General features: G+C 38.1%; 1 protein-coding gene across 3 annotated transcripts in view; it reads left to right on the top strand.

Annotated features, from left to right (window-relative positions):
* LOC126412923 (discoidin domain-containing receptor 2-like) overlaps positions 1–19741 on the top strand; it is a 911045-nt gene extending 891304 nt beyond the window's left edge. For all 3 annotated transcript variants that reach the window (XM_050082831.1, XM_050082824.1, XM_050082815.1), the window contains exon 18: positions 18072–19741. In XM_050082831.1, the coding sequence (XP_049938788.1) occupies positions 18072–18224 (153 nt within the window). In that variant the 3' untranslated portion in view covers positions 18225–19741. The remainder of the gene's footprint in view (positions 1–18071) is intronic.
* The last annotated feature ends 4321 nt before the right edge of the window (positions 19742–24062 follow it).

Raw genomic sequence — 24062 nt, 5'->3', positions numbered from 1 at the left:
AAGTGAAAAGGACAAGTGGAACACTGAGACTGTTCTACTATGCAGTGGTAAGATATTGCAAGTTATAGACTAAAGGCATTATATATGAATTATCAAGATCTGTAAAGACTAAGTCACAGTGTTAGAAATTAAAGGAACATTGGAGTACACTATGTGATCAAAAGTATCTCGACACCCCCAAAAACATACGTTTTTCATATTAGGTGCATTGAGGTGCCACATACTGCCAGGTACTCCATATCAGTGACCTCACAGTCATTAGACATTGTGAGAGAGAAGAATGGGGCACCCTGCAAAACTCACGGGCTTCGAATGTGGTCAGGTGATTGAGTGTCATTTGGGTCATACATCTGTATGCGAGATTTCCACACTCCTACACATCCCTAGGTCCACGGTTTGCAATGTGATAGTCAAGTGGAAACATGTAGGGACACATACAGCACAAAAGCGTACAGGCCGACCTTGACTGTTGACTGACATAGACTGCGGCCAGTTGAAGAGGGTCATAATGTGTAATAGGCAGATATCTATCCAGACCATCACACAGGAATCCCAAACTGCATCAGGATCCATTTCAAGTACTGTGACAGTTAGGTAGTAGGTGAGAAAACTTGGATTCCCTGGTCCAGCGGCTGCTCATAAGCCACAAATCACACCGGCAAATGCCAAACGACACATCACTTGATGTAAGGAGTGTACACACTGGATGACTGAACAGTGGAAAAATGTTGTGTGGAGTGACGAATCATGGTACACAATGTGTTGATCCAATGGCAGGATGTGGGTATGGCGAATGTCGGTGAATGTCATCTGCCAGCATGTGTAGTGCCAACAGTAAAATTCGGAGGTGGTGGTGTTATGGTGTGGTTGTGTTTTTCATGGAAGGTTCTTCCACCCCCAGTTGTTCTGTGTGGCATTATCGCAGCACAGACCTACATTGATGTTTTAAACACCTTCTTGATTCCCACTGTTGAAGAGCAATTCGAGGATGGTGATTGCATCTTTCAACACGATCAAGCACCTGCTCATAATGCATGGCCTGTGGCGGAGTGGTTACACGACAGTAGCAACCCTGTAATGACTGGCCAGCACAGAGTCCTGACCTGAATCCTATAGAACACTGTTGAGATGTTTTGGAACACTGAATTCGTGCCAGGCCTCACTGACTGACATCAATAACCCTCCTCAGTGCAGAGCACTCTGTGAAGAATGGGCTGCCATACCCCAAGAAATCTTCCAGCACCTGACGAATGTATGCCACGAGAGTATAAGCTGTTATCAAGGCTAGTGGTGGGCCAACACCAAATTGCATTCCAGCATTAGTGGTGGAGGGCACCACGAACTTATAAGTCATTTTCAGCCAGGTGTCCGGATACTTTTGATCACATAGTGTAGGTATTGGAAATATTGTAAATAGCTGGACAGACTGTAAGGAATCATCGGGTAGACTTACTATTAACTAAAACAACAATTTCCTAAAATTCCAGCACAAAATTGCAACCATTTTTATCTGCCAGGAAATTTCATTTTTATGAATATTTTTCTTCTGCTGGAAACTCCATCAGTGACCACTTTGATACTCTCCAGTAGAGGCATTCACGTTAAATACAGCATCAGTAAATACAAATTTTTTCAATCAGTTTTCAATATACATTAAAAATAGCTCACTTAAGGCCAATTATAAAACAAGGCAGTAATTTTAGAGCTGAAAATTACCTACCATTTTCTATTCTGTGTATACAATCATCCATAATCTGCAGACCACTGTATAGTGAAGAAGTTAACAGTGTACTCACACCCTTGGTTTCTGCATCTACATACTCCACAAACCTCTATGAGCAAGATGGAAGGTATCTTGTACCATCGCTAATCTTCCCTTTCTTGTTCCACTCACAACTGAAGTGAGGGACAAATAACACTATATGCTTCCGTACAAGCCCTGATTTCTTTTATTTTGTCTTCATGGTCCTTATGCAAGATGTATTTTGGTGGCAGCACAATAGTTCTGCATTCTGTCACAAACAATGGTTTTCTAAACATTCTCAGTAGTATTTTGCGAAAAGAACATATTCTTCCTTCCATGGATTTCCATTTGAGTTCACGGAGCACATCCATAATACTTGCATGTTGTTTGAAACTACCAGTAACAAATCTAGAAGCATGCCTCTGAAATGCTTTGAGGTATTCCTTTTATCTGACCTGCAGGTGATCCCAAACACTTCACCAGCACACAAAAATGGGATCCTCAAGTGTTCCATTCACACACACCTTCATAGCTTCATAGATGAGCTGCACTTTCCAAGAATTTTCCCAATAAACCAAAGTGAACCATTTGCCTTCCCTACAACCAACCTTATGTACTCATCCTACTTCATGTTGCTTTGCAACATAACACCTAGATATTTAATCAATTCAACTACCTCGGGCATCACACCACTGATACAGAATTCAAACAAATCAGGTTTATTTTTAATGCTGATCTGCATTAAAATTTTCCACATTTAGAGAAAGCTGTCGTTCTTCATGAAATAGAAATACTATGCAAGATATCCCATATCTACCTGCAGTCACCCAACAATGACACATATACTGGAGTTTCATCAGCAGTTGCAGACTGCTGCTCACCCTATCCACCAGACTGTTTGTGTGTATAGAGAACAAGAGCAGTCCTATTACACTTCCTGTGGAATGCCTGATGATATCCTAGCTTCCAATGAACAACAGCCATCCAGGACAACATGCCTTGTTCTATTATGTAAAAGGTCTTTGAGCCACTCATGTGACTGAGAACCTATTTTGTATATTATCACCTTCACTGTCTAGTACTGTGTAAAACACTTTCCAGAATCTAGGAATACAGAACCTGCCTGTGGCCCTTCATCCATAGCTTGCAGGATATTGTGGAAGAAATGGACAAGCCGAGTTCCACATGAGCTTTTTAAATTCCTATTGTTTGTGGATATACGGTTTTCTCTGTAAAGGAACCTTATTGCATTTGAACTTAGAATATGTTCAAGAGTGCTGCAGCTGCTTCCTGTTCCATTCACATATGTAGTGTGGGAAGAATGGCTACTTAAGTGTGTCTCTGTCCCCCTGTAATTCATCAGATCTTCTCTTTATGGTCCCTACTGGAGCAATACATACAGGGCTGCAATTAGATTGCTCACTCAATACTGGTTCTTGAAACATTTTAAATGTTTTCGTGGGACAATGTCTACCAGTTGAGGTTTTCAAGCACTACCATGTTGTTTTCCCAGGAGCCAAACAATTTATGCTCCCTTCTTTCTATATGTTTTATATCCCCTGAGAGTCTCCTTAGCAATATTTTACGATGGGAGGTACAAATGTTTTACGAGCAGTCTCCTTTGTTAACTGATTGCATTTTCCCAGTATTCTACATATGAACCTAAATCTGCTACTTGGTTTTACCTATAACTTTGAGTTTGTTATTGTTACACTTCATATTCCCACAAATAGTTGCACCTAAGCAATTCTATGAATTCAGTGATTTCAGTTGTGACCCACTGATACTGTATTCATTGGATACTACATTTTGGTATTTTGTAACTCCACAGTTTTAGATTTCTGGACATTTAAAGTAAGTTGCTAATTTTTGCACCATTTTGTAGTCATATTAAGATCTGATTGGATATTTGGGCAGCTGTTTTCAAATAGTAATTCATTACAGATAACTGCATCATCTGAAAAAATTCTGAGGTCATTATTAATATTGTATGAAAGGTAATTAATATACAACATGGGTAGCAAGGGTTCCAATACACTTATCTGGGGCATGCATTTGCTTCTACTTCCGACCATGACACTCTGTCCAAGATAAAATGCTGCATTCTCCATAGTAAGCATTCCTCAAATTTTGTTTAATGTGCCATATTATCTTCCCTTCTTTAATGAGCTCTGGTGTGGTAATGAGTCAAATGATATTTGGCAGTCAGGAAATGTTGCTGTTGAGAATATTTATTTAGAAAGAGGTATATAAAAATTTATGTCTATACATAAAAAACACATTCATGGAATGGAACTAACTGTTGTGCAGTAAAAATGTAATATTCTTGTTGTAATCCTATCAACACAGTAGATACTATCAACATAAATGTAGCACACTCCAACATGCATCCTTACATTTACATCACAATCAAGTTACATTCACCATTTCTCAAAATTTCACAAATTCATCCTTGCTCAAAGACTTGATAAAAAAGGATATTGCTTTCTGAATCTACTTTGCACATGTCTAAAATTCCATTCATATATCATTCATTCACAGAATGATAGAGTACTTTAATGTACTCTGAATCTTTAGTATGGTTTTCCATATCTAGCAGTACTGACTGCTCTCGAGTCTTCTTCACATACTTTAACAGGCTTGTCAGACTTCATGTCAAAAATATTCAAATTTTCTAAAATTAACTTAATCTCTGAGACAGTTCTGACAATTCTACATATTCATCAAAAATAGAAGATTTTGTAACACTTCATTGTTTCTTAGAATTCCAAAATATTGCATTTCCAAATAACCTAATTCATAATGTGATGTGAACTTGTGATCTACAGAATTGCCTGCCCAATCCTCATCTACAAAAAACTCTAAGATATTGATAATTCCAGCGTTTTATATGTTAACTTCAAACTTCTGTTTGATACAAATATTGAAGTACTTGCAAAGCATACTTAAAGTGAGTAAGAATGCAGCAGTTTTGAAATCTACTCAAACAGTTCACAGTGTAACTCATATCTGGCCATGTTCCTAAGCTAATGTACAGGAGAGCACCTATGAACTTCCTGTAATTAATATTATAATATTTTAACTTTTATCTCATGCTACTTTTAGTTTCAAATTTATTTCCATTGGAGTACTGTACAAGTTTGAATGTTCAATCTGATATTCCTCAGCTAGACGTTGAAAACAGCTATCCTGACTCAGAGTCATTACATTCTTTGCATAATTGTAATTAATATTTATCCCAAGATAATTCTTTGCTTCACCTAAGCTTTTCATCAGAAACTGCTTGAAAACAGATTTTTATCTTTGATTTCTCGTATTTTGCCTTTACTTTTACAACAAATTAGCAAATCATCAGTGAACACAATTATATAGACCATGTGATTTGTTGTCATCAGTGCATGTAGGCAATAACCATATGTACTTCTTTTGAAACCTTGACCTTTTATAAACTCATCCAAACAATCATACAATACTCTGGGACTTTCCCTTGAGCCATATAATGCCTTAAATATTTCTTTTCTGTTCCATCCTTGTATCCAGAAGGTTGCTTCAAATAAATTTCTGAAAAAAACTTTATCATTAAGAAATGCAGCTTGTACATCCATTTGCTCTACAATTAAATGCTTTTGACAACTGAATGCCTACAAAACTTTCAATTTTTGTGTCAAATGCTTTTGACAACTGAATGCCTACAAAACTTTCAATTTTTATGTCAAAGCAACTGGCGAATAAATGTCATCCAGGATTTCTTTTTGCTGAAAGCCCCTTACAACTACACTTGCTTTCAAGTGTTATCTGATTTTCGTGTAAAAAACTGACTCTACATCAATAGCATTTACGTTCAATGGTTTAATTACTAGTTTTCAGGCTTTATTTAGATTTAAACTCTCGATTTCCTTATCCATGGCTCACTTCCAAATTTGAATCATTACTATTATTGCCTCCTCAAAGTTTTCTGGCTTATCAGCACTACAGAAGTTTATATAAATGAAGTTAACTCATGACATAATCATTAAACGTATCAGGCATTCTACATTTTCTAGTTGACCTTCTCAACTCTTGTTCCTGGTTTTCTTTATGATTGCTTGGACACCCTTCAACAACCCTTACTTCCATTTGCTCATTTACCAATTCACTGTCTATGCTTTTCCACTCAGAATTGCTAAAATGTTCTATCCCTGAATATCCCTTAATATCAATACCTCCGATGTCATCTTCCACAAATCAACATGCCTGGCAATGATAACATTGTTGTTAATCAGTACGCTGTATCCATCTTCATTGTACTCTATTAAAATTCCCAGTCTGTTTTACGACCTTCCTTTGACTTTCTCTGCTGCTGTGACACACGTACAAAAAGCCTACTTTCATACACAACTTTAAATGTTTAACATTAGGCTCTATTCCAAACAACATCTCATAAGAAGTTTCGCTTTCAATAGTATTAGCTTAAGTTCTGTTTTTAAGGTATACAACTGCACAAATTACTTTAGACCAAACTCTCCTATCTACTCTCGCTTCAACTAACAGGCATCTTGAAATATCCATAATTGATCTGTTGTATCTTTCAGCTATACCATTTAATTCATGTTCATAAGGAGGACATCATTTAAAACGATTCCTTTCTGTCTCGTAAGCTGAGACACAGACTGTTTCCCATTGTCAAATCTCAATTTCTTAATAGTTTTATCATTTAAATTCTCAATTTCATTAATAATTTTTTAAGTTTCATTAACATATTCCACAAAACAATCATAAACTTGATTTTTAGATTTGATTATGTAGCCTCTTAACTGTTGTACTGTAATCATCAGTAAGAGTGAGAAAATATCTTCCCCCATGCAAACCATGAGCTGAGTGTGGTCTGTTCAAACCAGTATGAATAATCTCTAATGTTTCTTTTGCTCTGCTTCTGTTGTTTTCAAAAGTTAAACTGTGTGTTTCGTTATCAATACAAACTTTACACTTAATAAATTCCAATTCTAAATTTGTCATCAATCCATCTGCTAATTGATGTTTACACAACATATTCAAATTGTTACAATTTACATGTCCATGTGTACAATGCTATTTCTTCTTTACTGACATGCTATCTTTATTACTGACTCTATTTACATTAATCTCTTTCTTGTGCATTTTACTTGTCATTTTATACAGCCTATCTACTTGCAAAGCAATCACAAGTAAGTTATTGTCTTTATCAAAATCCTCTAAGGTAGCCGATGATTACAATTTTAGATTGTTCTTTTATTTTAGCATACCTAATGAAATCTCTGTCCATGCCTTCCATGTCAAATACATTTTTCATTTTGATTGGAATCATCTCATCATAAATGTAAAACAACTAATTATATTGCCTACATTTGTAGCTTGCAAAACTTAACCATCCACAGTTTTTACATTCACAAGCTCTTTTAAGGTTGCGGAAAAATACTTTTTGTCATTAACAAAATGATCTATGGAATCACTATACAGTACCTACTGTCTGTACACTGTTACCTGACTCAGCCTTTGTACACACCACAATAGGTTTTACCTTCATTACAAAACTGCTTATGCTGGTTCCTTTCTGTTGACATCCTTGACAATCTGCATGACGACTGCCTCTTGAACTATAATGAAAACGTCGACCATGAGACCAGTCATTGTCCCTGCTGCACTAATCACTTTGCCCATGTTGCCAACTGCTGTGACAGCCCCCTTGATGATGTCCACAACATGCCCATGAATCTCTGCATGCTCCTGACTGGTGACAGTCACTCTTCAGAAGTCCTGGTTTGCCATATACATTACACAACTGCTCCTAGTAGCTGGTACCATTTTTCTTTTCATGGGTTTTATACTTTACCTTCCATCATTGTATTTTAAATTCATCATCTGAAGTTACATTCAACTGTCTGATCTTCTTTCAAAATATTAATGAAGTCCCCAATAAAAAGCTCAAGGATTCCCTACTTTCACTCCTGCTAATTCGAATTCATTCACTGTTTTTCAGAATTACTAAAGAATGTTGCTGTGTTTTCTGTACAAAATTTGCAGTGCTGTTGATTCCTTGTAGTATAAATCTTCGAAATTTTTCAGTATCTCAAATAGTTTCCTTATCACTTACGAATTCTAGTTGCTAGTTGAAGATTTCTCCATATGTAGGGAGTAGGTAATTCAGTTTGAGGTACCTTATTAGGTCTGGGCCCAGAATGTGTACTAAGATTCTACAACAGGTGGATTTCAAAGCTATTATATGGGTCACTTTGCTACCCTTCTTGTAGATGATTGTTGCCTCTGCTTCCAGTCAACTCCTGGGCAAAGCCTTTTTGTTCAAGGATCTACATTATATTATAGTAAAAGAGAGGTCTACTCAGCAGAATTGCCCAATTGTGGCAATTTCAGCTGTTTTCCAACACCACTGACACTAATATATGTATCACTTATCTATATAGCAGAGTGAGAATTAAACTGTGGCATTACTCCTGAATCTTTGTAACCTCCCCCTCTCTTATCGACCTTAATGACAGTGAAAAATTAAACCGCGTGTACCAAATGGGAATTTGGGAAAAGCAATCGTCAACGAAGTTAATTTGTCGGTAAAGAGGGAGGAAAGGGTTACATCTAAATGAAAGGAAAAATGCAAATGAAACTGGTGGAAATTAATTTTGAAAAGGGGTAAAGTTAATAAAGAAAGTAAATGTGCGGCCGTTACGTTAACAATTAACTAGTGGTAATTAGATATTTGAGATTTGGGGGAAATTACGGTCGCCAGTCCTAAGGACAATTACTATAGTAACTGAAAAAGAAAGGTTATTACACATATAATTAGCACTAGAAGCGTGGCAACTGAAAGTTGACACGTGTAGTGTGAAAACTGAAAGTTTATCAGAAGTAATAAATTTCGCTACACTCTGACTTAATTTAGCAAAAGAATTAATAAAACCGGAAAATCGAAAGTTAATTTAATGACTGAAGTTAATAGTGAGCTTTCTTTCTGAAGCACATCGAAATTCAGTAAAATACGGTTAGTCTTGGACTACCTCAACAATTATTTCAAAAGCTACTTGAATCTACGCAATTTAGAAATAAGAGATTTAACTTTGAACTTGAATTAAATGATTCTGAACAATTAACAATAGTAAAATTTAGTACGTACCAAGCTGAGCTGTAGTCACAGGTAAGCTAAAATATGGTAACAAAACTCGCACTCATTTGTGCTTGTGTAATCTAAATATTGTAGCTAGCTATGAATACTTAAACTGAACTTTGAAATTAAAGCAGTGAAATAGAATAATATTGCTTTAATGCTGGCATTTGAATTTCAACGACAGTCGGGTTCATTCCGGAAAAGGAAGGGACCCTGCTTGGTAATGCAATTGGGACAATGAGCAACAAAGGTTCATGCTACGTTGCTGTAATTTTGTGATTTGAACAGTTTTAAAAGCTGAGGTCTGCCATACAGTTCTAAAACTTTACGTGCTTCCAGTCTTCCTTGTTGGTTGATTGAAGGTTTGAAGCCGTTGATCGAGGAGGTGGCGACAGTCACTCATTGTCGCCCGTCGCTGTTGCAGAAGCTGGATGTTGGCGCGCCTCCTTCTCGACACGGTCACCAGGCGAAACAGGCTCTTGATGTGCGCCAGCTAATGCTTCCCGTCCGCGACACTGTGTCAGAAACTATCATAGCAAGTCGAGCGCAAGTACATGCTGTCAAACCCCGAAAGTGCGACAACTCGCGGGAGCGTCACACAACACACCTGCTCCACTCGCTACTCCAGGCAGACTCTGCTCTGCCCGCACTCCACGCAGCAGAGTTAACACTACCAAAGATCCTAAACACTTTGGTTCTCCACACGACCTATCGATGTAATGATTCGATAGCATAGTTTCCCTAGGCCAGACCCAGTGTAAAAATACAAATAATCTTTACACAACAAACCAATTATACATCGACATAAATGCATATATATACAAATAGTAAAACAATTACAATACACAAAGACACAGAAACGTCATATATTCAGGTAACAAAATAAGGAAAAAAATTATAGTACAAAGGATGGAAATACGAGGATATGCATTTCCGGCGTTACATCTTCCTTTGTAAATGAACATTTGAAAACAAAGTTCAGCACTTCTGCTCTTGCTCTGCTATCCTCAATTTCAACTCCAGCTAGCCATGAGTGTCTGCACACCATCTTTTGTGCCACTTACAGTGTGTTTTGACAACATTCAGGTAAGGTAGCCATAAAAGGATTCTTGAATTGACAGCTAAATGTATTTCATTCAGCACCTCTGTCAATTGCTCCACACTTTGTTTTATACTTATGCTGTTTCTTTCAGAGACTGTGTACTGTGGAGGGCACTTTCAATCACAAATTGTTCTGCTAAGTACATATCTATTCAGTACTTGGTTTACTATTCTTGGAAACTTGAGCCACATTTTCTCTAAATGCCCATACCCATAGCTGATTGTTCCACATTCCTCACTGACATATGACACTACAGCATCTTCATCTAGTTTACTGAATATATAAATCTTTCTACTTGGTTTGGTTCCCCTTTGAATTTCAGAAATCATTGTTGCTTCAACTGCCTTGTGGTCACTGATATCATTTTCAGTGTGCATACCGAAAAAAACACTCAAAACAATTTAAAATATACTGAGGTGTTGAAATGCTGGTAAAATTGATTGAGAGTCTAATGTATGATATTACCTGTTTTATTGCAGTCACTTAAGAGACTGGTAGAACCAGCTGTGTAACATTCAGGGTCATCCTCAGGTCCATTTCTGTGTAAAGGAACATTTGTACAAAACTTTATAAGAACTGTGCTATACTAAGTTTATAATTCTAAATACCAAAATTAAATTCCTGGCATGAGAATTAACAACACCAGGCATGAGCCACTCATATATAATTACTTACAAGGTCTAATGTCCTATGTTATCTAAATGGCTTAATCTGTGTTTGAAAGTGCAGTGAGGGCTACTACTGACACAACTACCAATAGAAGTCAAAGTCAATGATGTCAGTTGTCACTGATAATTTACATTTGGAAAGAACCAGATGTTCCAAAGTATTATAAAAATAAAGATGAGGAAGATCCAACGGGGGCTCTAAGTAGACCCAAGAAAGACTATTTAAAACAATAATGTTGGACTTACATGTAATACTGCAAAACCATCTAGACTGCTAACACAAAGCATTTACTATTGTTTTGTAGTCTATCTTGTTATGCCAATCCATTGCAAAACTGCAACAATCCCAATTGATTGAGTTCTCTCCAGTGATGATAGTTTTGTTGGGGAACAAATGTACTAGGGAGATGAGGTTTCCTCCAAGATTTTCATTTCCATTTGGGGGGGTGGGGTGAATCTGGTGGCTGACAGAAGTATCCATTATGAGTTTATTCCCATCCTTAATATCAGTCTTGCGCACAATGTCACATGCACCTCCAGTTTCTATCTCTGAGGCTTTGAGTTTCGTCTACTGTGACAAATACACCACCTCCATTACCATTAGCTATATTTCCAATATACTCTTAGATCCATCCCTAAAATCTGACTGTTGTCAATTTTGAGTTTTAGCCAGTTTTCTGTAGTTAGTAGACTATTATACATCTACAGTAACTGGGAAAGTCATCTTCAATTGGTTACAGACTTTTCTGAGTAAACCCAGTTTAATATTTCAAATTCAGAATGTCTCTAGGAAAAACAAGCCAACATCTACATGGGCAATTAATGGGATAATTATTACTATAGGGGAAAGCAAATGTATTATTGTTGTATGCCTTGACTTTACAAAAAAAAATCGGCATGTTGCTTGCAACTTTGTGGAATATAGGCATAAGGTTAGACTGTTCTAGGTTGAGTGCTCACATATGGGCAGATTCCAGCAAACAGCTCACGCCTGGGTTGCCAACACTTTGCTCAGGACAATAGTAATGAGTGAGGATACTATTACTACATTTATCTGATTTTAACAGGATGTATAAAGGAACAATTCAAGTAAGCAATTTTATTACATTTGTGTAACATGACATTTGTTTTCATTTGCAAGTGACAAAATATTTGGTGCCCAGGCCCTTTCTGCTGCAGCGTTGGGCCTGATGCAGGGATCTTTTATCCTTCTCAAGACAAAAGAAAATTATTCACAACATGCAGGGTTATTACAAATGATTGAAGCGATTTCACAGCTCTACAATAACTTTATTATTTGAGATATTTTCACAATGCTTTGCACACACATACAAAAACTCAAAAAGTTTTTTTAGGCATTCACAAATGTTCGATATGTGCCCCTTTAGTGATTCGGCAGACATCAAGCCGATAATCAAGTTCCCCCCAAACTCGGCGCAGCATGTCCCCATCAATGAGTTCGAAAGCATCGTTGATGCGAGCTCGCAGTTCTGGCACGTTTCTTGGTAGAGGAGGTTTAAACACTGAATCTTTCACATAACCCCACAGAAAGAAATCGCATGGGGTTAAGTCCAGAGAGCATGGAGGCCATGACACGAATTGCTGATCATGATCTCCACCACGACCGATCCATCAGTTTTCCAATCTCCTGTTTAAGAAATGCCGAACATCATGATGGAAGTGCGGTGGAGCACCATCCTGTTGAAAGATGAAGTCAGCGCTGTCGGTCTCCAGTTGTGGCAAGAGCCAATTTTCCAGCATGTCCAGATACACGTGTCCTGTAACGTTTTTTTCGCAGAAGGAAAAGGGGCCGTAAACTTTAAACCATGAGATTGCACAAAACACGCTAACTTTTGGTGAATTGCGAATTTGCTGCACGAATGCGTGAGGATTCTCTACCGCCCAGATTCGCACATTGTGTCTGTTCACTTCACCATTAAGAAAAAATGTTGCTTCATCACTGAAAACAAGTTTCGCACTGAACGCATCCTGTTCCATGAGCTGTTGCAACCGCGCCGAAAATTCAAAGCGTTTGACTTTGTCATCGGGTGTCAGGACTTGTAGCAATTGTAAACGGTAAGGCTTCTGCTTTAGCCTTTTCCGTAAGATTTTCCAAACCGTCGGCTGTGGTACGTTTAGCTCCCTGCTTGCTTTATTCGTCGACTTCTGCGGGCTACGCGTGAAACTTGCCCGCACGCGTTCAACCGTTTCTTCGCTCACTGCAGGCCGACCCGTTCATTTCCCCTTACAGAGGCATCCAGAAGCTTTAAACTGCACATACCATCGCCGAATGGAGTTAGCAGTTGGTGGATCTTTGTTGAACTTCGTCCTGAAGTGTCGTTGCACTGTTATGACTGACTGGTGTGAGTGCATTTCAAGCACAACATACGCTTTCTCGGCTCCTGTCGCCATTTTGTCTCACTGCGCTCTCGAGTGCTCTGGTTTTGTTCAGCTGAAGCCGCACTTCAGGTTTCTACACCTGAAGTGCGGCTTCAGCCAAACAAAACTTTATGAGTTTTTCTACGTATCTGTAGTGTGTCATGACCATATGTCAATGAATGGAGCTACAGTGAATTTATGAAATCGCTTCAATCATTTGTAATAGCCCTGTAGTTGTCCCAAATAAAAAATTTATACATTCATGTTATGATACTATCATAACAAATTTGAACTGCTGCAGCACATGTACTAATGAAGAGTGCAATTTTATAAATCAATCGTATTTAACTGCATTTACAAAGGTTCAGTACGTGGTTCAACTGAAAACCTTATATTAACTAATTTCACTTCATTTTTTAGGTCACATAAGTTCTCAGCGTTCTGACAGTTTCACAATGTTTTTTGATAAACCATAAAATGTCTGAAGTAATTGTTATGATGAAAGACATTTTAAAAAATTAAGTTTCCTGTACTAAGCTGCCTTTCAAATAGATGCAGTTTGTTCACGAATGCATTAACTTTATTGAACATGGCAACTATGAGTACATTATTCACTTGAAGTATTAATCTAAGTTATTTCAATTTCTTGTTAGATCAGTGATAAAGGCTGTATGCTTGTAACAGTAATGGTATCAGGGTGTGAACACCATTAATGCCAGTCTGGTTAGTTGTCTCAGCATGGTGTGTCCAGGTTGATAGGTTCTGTGTTATCATCTAACTGGTGTTTATCGAATAACATGAGCTCAGTTAGCAATAATACCAGTAAACCCCAATCCTTTAAAGAATCAAATTCTCTTGCATAAAACAGCTTAAAACTTCTGTCTACAATGAGCTAATGTGTTAAATATTTTGTTTTACACATGTAACCAAGAAAAAGTTCAGGAAAGTTTTGAAATTATGCTTGAAGTCTGCTATGTTCTCTCATTATGAAACCCAGGATGAATATAAACTGAGTAATTTGTGCTGCATTTTAAAGTGAATCTAGTTTATCATGCATCTCAATGTTTGTGATGTCATATCTTCTGTGGCGTACATAGATATAATTTTGGATGTACATTCAGTGATATATGTAGATGCTGTAACCAAAGTGTATTGTGAATAGAGTTAGAAGCAAAGAAGTAATAAATTAAAACATGGAAAAGTAGTAAGTGATAAACATTTTCCTTTCATCATTTTGTAAGTGTGTCAGCAAGAAAAAGTTTTCAAATTGTATGTTAAGTTTGATGGAAGTCACTAAGTGCTCTCATTCTAATTTCTGCACCATCAGATATGCTGCATCAAGGCAAACACAGTTTCTAACTGTAGTACTTGTCTCATTGTGTTAAACTTTTAACATAAGGTTATACCTCTTAATAATTAGACTAGGACTACATTATAGAGCCTTAAGTTTGGTCAATAATTGTGTGAAATATTGAAAATAAAATTTTTGTTGGCCCTGGAAGCTGTTAGATAGGAAACCTGTAAATAGGCAGAAGTATCGTGCCCCAGTATCTGGGATAGTCATTTAGGTTCTTTATTCAGTAAGACTCTCGTACAAAGGTAGACAGTGGCATGCAAAGACCCAAAGGCAGTTGCTGTTAACTCAGCATTGCACATGATTGCATGCTTGGCTGTGGCAGTGTGAGGACGCTAGGTAGGAGTGCTGCCTCAGCAAAGTGACAGCAGCTAGTGTAGCCATGCAAATGCGAAACTGACAGCAGGCATTTTGCAGGAAGCAGGCGCTTGTACTGTACAGCCGGCTGCTCCAGCAGTCAGTCAGACATGAGGCACATGAATCCCAAATCAAGCTCTCTTGGAAATGCCCAGGGACTGCCCAAAGTCATGTGGAGGTGGTCTCCTCTTGGTGGCATTGGCTCAGGCCCCAGTATCATCAGATCTAGCAGTGGCTCATAGACTAATGTACAATATGGCTACATGTAGACAAAGTTGATAAGTCCCACATGGACCAGTGGCAGGTGTGGAGTACATCTCAAGATCAGCAGTAGTTGAAGACAAGATACTACTAGGGTTTGAGTGGCAAGTACCTGTAGTGGTTACTCTCAGCTTTGTTGTGAGTGGGCTCTGCCTTCAGTCACATAAGTGACCAGGCTAGAACAGCATTGAGCCACAGCATGAGGAAATTTAGCTTGCCACTGTGGCAAACTGGGGTCTTCCACCACACTGCTTCAGCAGTATTGCAGCTCTGGCAGCAGGGTTTCATACGCAGCTAGCTTGCCTTTTTTGCCACGAGTTGTGAAGTTTGTACGAAAGGATGTCACCACAACTCAACAAAACAAGGCTTGGATGCAGTGAAGTATGGCCATATACCACATGTCTACCCAAAGGACTAGCTTCAGGTGTCCATTCCCCTTGGGGCAGAGTTGGAACAGTCTGGATTAGAGGAACTGGCTATTAGTTGATGTAAGTGTCAATGTGTAAAAAAAGAAACTAACAGAGCATTGTTCAGATCCAAAATAACTTTTATTTGAGTGCCAAAAGACTGTACAATAACCCTTTCTCTTATTGGTTTATGCAAATGATGTTAAAATGGTGAAAGTTCCAATAATGTGTTGTAGGCAGATGATACATACAATGTGTGCAAACACAGAGCTTATGACACATGGAAATTTTGTACAACTGCAATAATAAATAAATAGTTACACATTTCAGTGAAACTCTTTTAAGTATAAACACTATAAAGGGTTGCTCTAACGGAATTCGAGGTAGGACATACAAATAGGCTCCTTGGCCTGGAAACTGCGTAAGATCATAGTTTGTTGATAGTAGTAAATTTCACATACAAGCCTGCAATCGTACATCACACTTTCTGCCCATTTAATTTCAACTACATTACACAGAAACTCGATAAAGATCAGTCTGTGTCACAAACCATCAATAACTGGTAGATTAAACATAATCTGGCAGTTATTGTTTGCTTGTGACGCATGTGGTACAGTATTGACCTCAGACTGCTTACTAAGTATATTCAGTCTGTATCCAATGATACCAGTATGCATATTACATAAATAGAATTAAATGATAAATATAATGTAATCACAATTTAAAAAGAAAAAACTAGAGATGTGGTTTAGCAAGAAACTGTATTAGAAAATAACAACATATTTGCCATAAACATGATCACTAAACCTTGTAGGAATATCTGTATGTTAAAAAGCTGCATAACACACACTGTTCTTGTCAAATTTGAGTAAGAGGTAGAAATATGGGGTGCATCAGCATTTGGCAGTCTAAATATATCACTAGTAGTTCAGTAAAAGGGAAAAAATTGCAGAAATTATTTATGGTGCAGGAGACTCAGAGTGTCATGAATTCATTTGGTAACTTGTTCCCCAAAAATGGATCTGCTTACCGTTATAACATTCTCTACAGGGCGGCCCACTTAAATGTTTCAGTGCAAATATCTGTGGAATAAAAATAGATATTGAAAAACGACTTTCACTGGTATGAACATAAGATGGGATCATGAAAATTAATACTATGAGACATTCTAGAATGTAAGCAAATGTAAATTTCTACACAAACTTAATTTTTTAAAATGAAAAACCCACATTATTTCTTACGTAATCAATAACACGAAAAATTACAAATAGAATGGCGTTAATTGCATCACAATACGTCAATTACATCCCAGAAAATTGCAAAGCAAAGTTGATGTTTCAAATAAATGAAACACACTGCTACTGCACATCTCTAAACATTTGAAGTGGGGCACCCTGCAATTTAACAATAGTATTGTTTGCTAAAACAATGCTGTCAAACTTAAACTGTGAAATAAATCAGTACAATACTAGAATCAAATCAAAATACTATCTTAGTTGTTATACAACAGCAACATTTGCAGCTCTGATTTTAAATGATGTTCTGGCTAGAGTTCTCACAGTCTTTCCTACTACCAAATTAATAGACAAGTTTGAACTAAGTTGGACCAAAAGTACATTTTATTTCCCAGGAGAATACTACAAGACTTTAAGCAAAATTGATGAATTCAGGTGAATAATCTGTATGATGTCCCACAATTTTATTATCCTAGGGACCGTTTGAGATTATATGACTGAATAAATTATTAACTTGTTTTGTTGCAACATATCAAAGTGCAAAAGTACGCAATGAGGAATTTTTTGTATGGTGAATTGATAAATGTCTTGCAAATCAGAATTCCTGGAAGGTAAAAGACACACTTTTCTTGAAATGTTACTGATCAAGTTTTTAGAACCAGTATATCCAAGAGACTGCAGAAAAATTCTACTATCTCCAAGACACATTTTGCATAAGGTCTGTGAGAATATAAGTGAGGTTAGAGCTGATACAGAGGTGTACAGGCATTAATTTTTTCCCCTCACTCTGTTTGCAGATAGAACGGAAAAGGGAATAACTTGCAATTGCACACTTCCACCATGCACTCTACAGTGGTGATACAATATTTTTGTAGATGTAAATGCATATTTCAAGGATTATGATTAGTAACAGCTACTCCTCTACACTCTTTCAACAACTTGAGGTGTCTCGGTTTGCAGACTCCTTGAACTAAACCAGCCTCAGATTATTTGCTGCTGTCATATTGCCGCAAGCTTTGGTGCATGTATTGTGGTGTAATGATTACTGTCACTAGCTGGTATGCTGTGGGTTGCCTAGCATTTTGGAAGAGTCGATGTCTGTATAAATAATTGCTCTCTCCACCCAGATAATCAGTTCTGTTCTGGATATAAGTTGATGTTGGTCATAAATATGGTTCAGTGTTCTACGTCACTGACAAGCCAGCATTCAGATTTGGATTTGATTGTGCTTGAAATGTGACAATACTTCCAGTCAATATCAATAGAGAACAGTATCTCTAGAACATTTCTGAATTATGCAAATACTTTGTGACTATTTTGGTGTCATATATATATATATCAGTTCCATTACAGTTTCTTGCTTTACCTTTTCAGCTATTTTATGTATATAATGTGCGCTATTGTTGTTTCTACTTTTATTCTTTTTTCACAGGTACTTCTGCCTCTTCCAATAAAGTGTCCAAGAGAAATTTATGACCTAATGTGTGAATGTTGGCAACGGAATGAATCAGACCGACCAAACTTTCAAGAAATCTATTTGTTTCTACAAAGGAAAAATCTTGGATACAAGCCAGAAATGAATTGACATTTTAAATTTTTGAGTCCGTGCCTAAAGTGTTTCAGCAGTTTGAAAGCTGTAAATATAATTATATGATCTGCTCAAAGTAACCCAAAGAAGCCTGGTTGGGTACAAACCAGAATGTGTTGTGACAAAAATCATCTCATAGCATAAAATGTGAGATGTTCACACCATAAAATTAATTTGATCTGATACCCACTACACAGTGCTAAATAAGCAGTTTACAGGTATTGATAGACAGATAGTGTGAAGTTGTTGGAAACTGCTGTGTTGTGGCATTCATTTCCTGATGTGAGTTGCAATAAGACTGAAATTTTTTGTAACTTTTGAAAATTTTCATTAACGTCAGTAATAAGAGTACTGTTTTACTGTATAGAGGGTTATTTCACTACAGATTATTTTGGGTCTAATATAAGAAGGCTGCTATGATTGTCTGTTTGGCAAGGATCATGTGAGTTCATTATTATTCAGTGATATTAGAGTATTGTCTTACGGGACTCCTCAACAATTACTTCAGGTTCGGTAAAAAAATTTTGTACTTTTTATCAGTCCTTTTAGAAGGAATTTTTTTTGGTGTTATTCAATGTTCAAAAATTCACAGCATTGTGATGAGGTACAATGCATTAATTTCTTTGTCCAAAAAATAATCTGAATTAGTATTTGCTATATCAGTGTCTTCTTCAGTTTTCTATGACAATGTGTTACACTGAAATTGGTCCCTTGGGCTGAATTATTATTAACTTTTGTTCCATTTACCAGTTTTCTTATCATAATGGGTTCTGTGATGGAATATGTTCTTTAATCAACCTTTTAGTTGTCAGTGATCATCAATCTATTAGCAGTACATACTGAAAAAAATGAGTAGGATACTGGATTATAATGAGAAATACCAAAAACCCTTCTCAGTGCATACTGACATTCCTTTATAAATACCAGAAAAGGGTAGATGATATGAACTGTCCTTGTGCCTTCTTTCTTCACAATGAGACAATAGATTTTCCTCTTGAAAACTGGTTTTCCACTGGGTATGGAGCACTATTCTGAAGCTGTTGTAAATGTAATGTCAGGCAGCACAAAGTGTAACTACATTCTTATACAAAAATGACACTTTTTCATAATAATCTCCATTTCCATATGATCAGGAAGAAATACTTGTCACAATTTACTCAGTGTACGTTTCTTTCATGTGCCTCTTATAAGTATAAAAATATACAAAATAATAAATGTTATAAATGCTTGTAAATAAATGTAAAGTAATTTTATACTAAGAGAATGTTTTAAAACTGTGTATTGTAAAATAACAATGGATGTATGTAAATTTACAAAATGTTATGTACAGGTTTTGTTCTATTGTGCATAGTTTGTAATGGTGTTGAGCTGGCTTGATCTCCTTGGACCAACAATTACATGTTGCACTTGTTGAAGAGAACTATCTCCTAATGTGAAGATGTTGACTTACAAAATGTGTTAGTTATTGTTTTTTCAGATATTACAGATTTTTATTACTGAAATGATAAACTGATGAAAACCTATTTGGAAAATATATTTCTGAATGGATGGTATTTCTGGTGCGTTCTTTTTCATTTTGTTTCTTCTGTTCAATATCAGTAATATTGATTTTGAAAATATGAAAATTGATGTAACTGAAAAGAAAGGATAATAGGTGGTACTTGTTTCACCTAGATGTGTCAATTACAATGTACATTTTAATGCTGTAGGTAAATACGATAATAATTCTCAGCAACAGGATAACTAAAACATAGGCAGTTCATTTGCATATTGCAAATTTAAATTTTGTGTCTCTACTAGATGGAGACCTGGCAAATTCAAGCTAGGCCATTACGTTACTGACAGTACAGTTAGCCTTTGCCGCCAAGCAGTGTGACAGCAGTGCGCAAGTAGCAACAAGTGGCTTATTTAGCGTTCATATAAGTGTAGTAGTCAAGTTGAAAATTTGTTTGAGTGTTCTCAGAGCACTTGTTTAGTTAAATCCGTCAAATCATTATGTAGTTTCCTAATAAGCAGGGGCAGATTTGTATTTTAATATTTGTGGCCTGTAAAGTCATATAGTCATCTGTCATTTGTTTATTTCTTTCAAATAGTCTTTGTACGTTACTGACAGTACAGTTAGCCTTCTGGCACCGAGCAGTGTGTCAGCAGTGCGCAAGTAGCAGCACTACTGCATTTACTAGACAGTCTTGTATTTTAATAACCGTTTAAATTTTGTGTTGAATTGTTTGTGCTCTCTGTAGATTAGTTCAGGCATTGTTTGCACAACAGTATTAGCATGGATAGGGACTGTGACTGCTGTGCTCGGATGCAGGCTGAGTTGGCATCCCTTCGTTCCCAGCTTCAGGCAGTGTTGGCTTCGGTCACACAGCTTGAGGCTGTTGCCAATGGGCATCACTGTAGGGGTCCAGACGGGGGTTTGTCGGGGACAGCCAGCTCGTCCGACGCATCACCCGATCGGACTATGGCTGTGGCTGCCCGGGATACTGCCCACATTGAGGCTGACCCCTCACCTGTGGTAGAGTGGGAGGTCATCTCGAGGTGTGGCAGGGGGCAAAAGACATTCCGGAGGGCTGAACGGAAGGCCTCTCCAGTTTGTCGGATGAACCGGTTTCAGGCTCTGTCTCAGGCTGATACTGATCTTCAGCCAGACATGGCTGCTTGTCCTGTTCCAGAAGTTGCCTTTCAGTCTGCAAGATCCGGGTGGTCGCAGAGGGTAGGCTTACTGGTAGTTGGGAGCTCCAACGTCAGGCACGTAATGGGGCCCCTTAAGGATACGGCTACAAGGGAGGGGAAGAAAACCAATGTGCACTCCGTGTGCATACCGGAGGGGGGGGGGGTCATTCCAGATGTGGAAAGGGTCCTTCCGTATGCCAGAAGGGTACAGGGTGCACCCATCTGCAGGTGGTCGCTCATGTCGGCACCAGTGATGTGTGTTGTTATGGATCGGAGGAAATCCTCCCTGGCTTCTGGCGGCTATCTGATTTAGTGAAGACTGCCAGTCTCGCTAGCGGGATGAAAGCAGAGCTCACCATCTGCAGTATCGTTGACAGGACTGACTGCGGACTTTTGGTACAGAGCCGAGTGGGGGGTCTGAATCAGAGGCTGACACGGTTCTGTGACTGTGTGGACTGCAGATTCCTCGACTTGCGCCATTGGGTGGTGGGGTTTCGGGTTCCACTGGATAGGTCAGGAGTCCACTACATACAGCAGGTGGCTACACAGGTAGCAGGGGTTGCGTGGCGTGGACTGGGCGGTTTTTTAGGTTAGATGGCCTCGGGCAAGTACAGAAAGGGCAACAGCCTCAAAGGGTGCGGAGCAAAGTCAGGACATGCGGGGACCAAGCAGCAATCAGTATTGTCATTGTAAACAGTCGAAGCTGTGTTGGTAAAGTACCGGAACTTCAAGCGCTGCTAGAAAGCACCAAAGCTGAAATCGTTATAGGTACGGAAAGCTGGCTGAGGCCAGAGATAAATTCTGCCAAAATTTTTACAAAGGCACACATGGTGTTTAGAAAGGGTAGAGCGCATGCAACCGGTGGTGGCGTGTTTGTCGCTGTTAGTAGTAGTTAATCCTGTAGTGAAATAGAAGTGGATGGTTCCTGTGAATTATTATGGGTGGAGGTTATACTCAACAACCAAGCTAGGTTAATAACTGGCTCCTTTTACTGACCGCCTGACTCAGCAGCATTAGTGGCAGAACAACTGAGAGAAAATCTGGAATACATTTCACATAAATTTCCTTAGCATGTTATAGTCTCAGATGGAGATTTCAATTTACCAGATATAGACTGGGACACTCAAGATGTTTAGGACGGGTGGTAGGGACAGAGCATTGAGTGACATTATACTGAGTGGACTATCCGAAAATTACCCTGAGCGATTAAACGGAGAACCAACTCGTGGAGATAACATCTTGGACATACTGATAACAAACAGACTTGAACTTTTCGACTTGGTAAGTGCAGAACAGTGATCATAAGGCCGTTGCAGCATCCATGAATATGGAAGTAAATAGGAATATAAAAAAAGGGAGGGAGGTTTATCTGTTTAGTAAGAGTAATAGGAGGCAGATTTCAGACTACCTAATAGATCAAAACAAAAATTTCTGTTCCGACACTGACAATGTTGAGCATTTATGGAAAAAGTTCAAGGCAATTGTAAAATGAATTTTAGACAGGTACTGTGAGGGACGGGAAAAACACACTGTGGTTCAACAACAAAGTTAGGAAACTACTGTGAAAGCAAAGAGAGCTTCACTGCAAATTTAAATGCAGCCAAAACCTCTCAGACAAACAGAAGCTAAACGATGTCAAAGTTGGCATAAGGAGGGCTATGAGTGAAGCGTTCAGTGAATTCGAAAGTAAAATTCCATGTACCAACTTGACAGAAAATCCTAGGAAGTTCTGGTCTTACGTTAAATCAGTAAGTGGATCGAAACAGCATATCTAGATTCTCTGGGATGATAATGGCATTGAAACAGAGGATGACACATGTAAAGCTGAAATACTAAACACCTTTTTCCAAAGCTGTTTCACAGAGGAAGACCGCATTGCAGTTCCTTCTCTAAATCCTCGCACGAACAAAAAAATGGTTGATATCGAAATAAGTGTCCAAGGAATAGAAAAGCAACTGAAATCACTCAACATAGGAAAGTCCACTGGACCTGATGGGATACCAATTTGATTCTACACAGAGTGTGCGAAAGAACTTGCCCCCCTTCTAACAGCTGTGTACCGCAAGTCTCTAGAGGAACGGAAGGTTCCAAATGATTGGAAAAGAGCACAGGTAGTTCCAGTTTTCAAGAAGGGTCGTCGAGCAGATGCGCAAAACTATAGGCCTATATCACTGACATCGATCTGTTGTAGAATTTTAGAACATGTTTTTTGCTCGCGTATCATGTCATTTCTGGAAACCCAGAATCTACTCTGTAGGAATCAACATGGATTCTGGAAACAGCGATTGTGTGACCCAGCTCACTTTATTTGGTCATGAGACCCAGAAAATATTAGATACAGGCTCCCAGGTAGATGCCATTTTCCTTGACTTTCGGAAGGCTTTTTATTCAGTTCTGCACTGTCACCTGATAAACAAAGAAAGAGCCTATGGAGTATTTTACCAGCTTTGCACCTGGATTGAAGAGTTTTTAGCAAACAGAACACAGCATGTTGTTCTTATGGAGAGACATCTACAGATGTTAAAGTAACCTCTGGCGTGCCACAGTGGAGTGTTATGGGACCATTGCTTTTCACAATATACCGGGTGATCAAAAAGTCAGTATAAATTTGAAAACTTGATAAACCACGGAATAATGTAGATAGAGAGGTAAAAATTGACACACATGCTTGGAATGACATGGGGTTTCATTAGAACAAAAAAAATAAATAAATAAATAAATAAATAAAAAAATTGCTAGACGCATGAAAGATCTCTTGCACGTTTCGTTTGGTGATGATCATGTGCTCAGCCGCCACTTTCGTCATGCTTGGCCTCCCAGGTCCCCAGACCTCAGTCTGTGCGATTATTGGCTTTGGGGTTACCTGAAGTCGCAAGTGTATCGTGATCGACCAACATCTCTAGGGATGCTGAAAGACAACATCCGACACCAATGCCTCACCATAACTCCGGACATGCTTTACAGTGCTGTTCACAACATTATTCCTCGACTACAGCTATTGTTGAGGAATGATGGTGGATCTTTGCTTTGTCTTACTTTGTTATGCTATTTATTGCTATTCTGATCAGATGAAGTGCCATCTCTCGGACATTTGGTGAACTTTTGTATTTTTTTGGTTTTAATAAAACCCCATGTCATTCCAAGCATGTGTGTCAATTT

This window comes from Schistocerca serialis, chromosome 1 (assembly GCF_023864345.2).
Source record: "Schistocerca serialis cubense isolate TAMUIC-IGC-003099 chromosome 1, iqSchSeri2.2, whole genome shotgun sequence".
NCBI lineage: Eukaryota > Metazoa > Arthropoda > Insecta > Orthoptera > Acrididae > Schistocerca > Schistocerca serialis.
The sequence above is the reverse complement of the archived record's forward strand: the minus strand, read 5'-3'. Positions and strand labels throughout refer to the sequence as shown.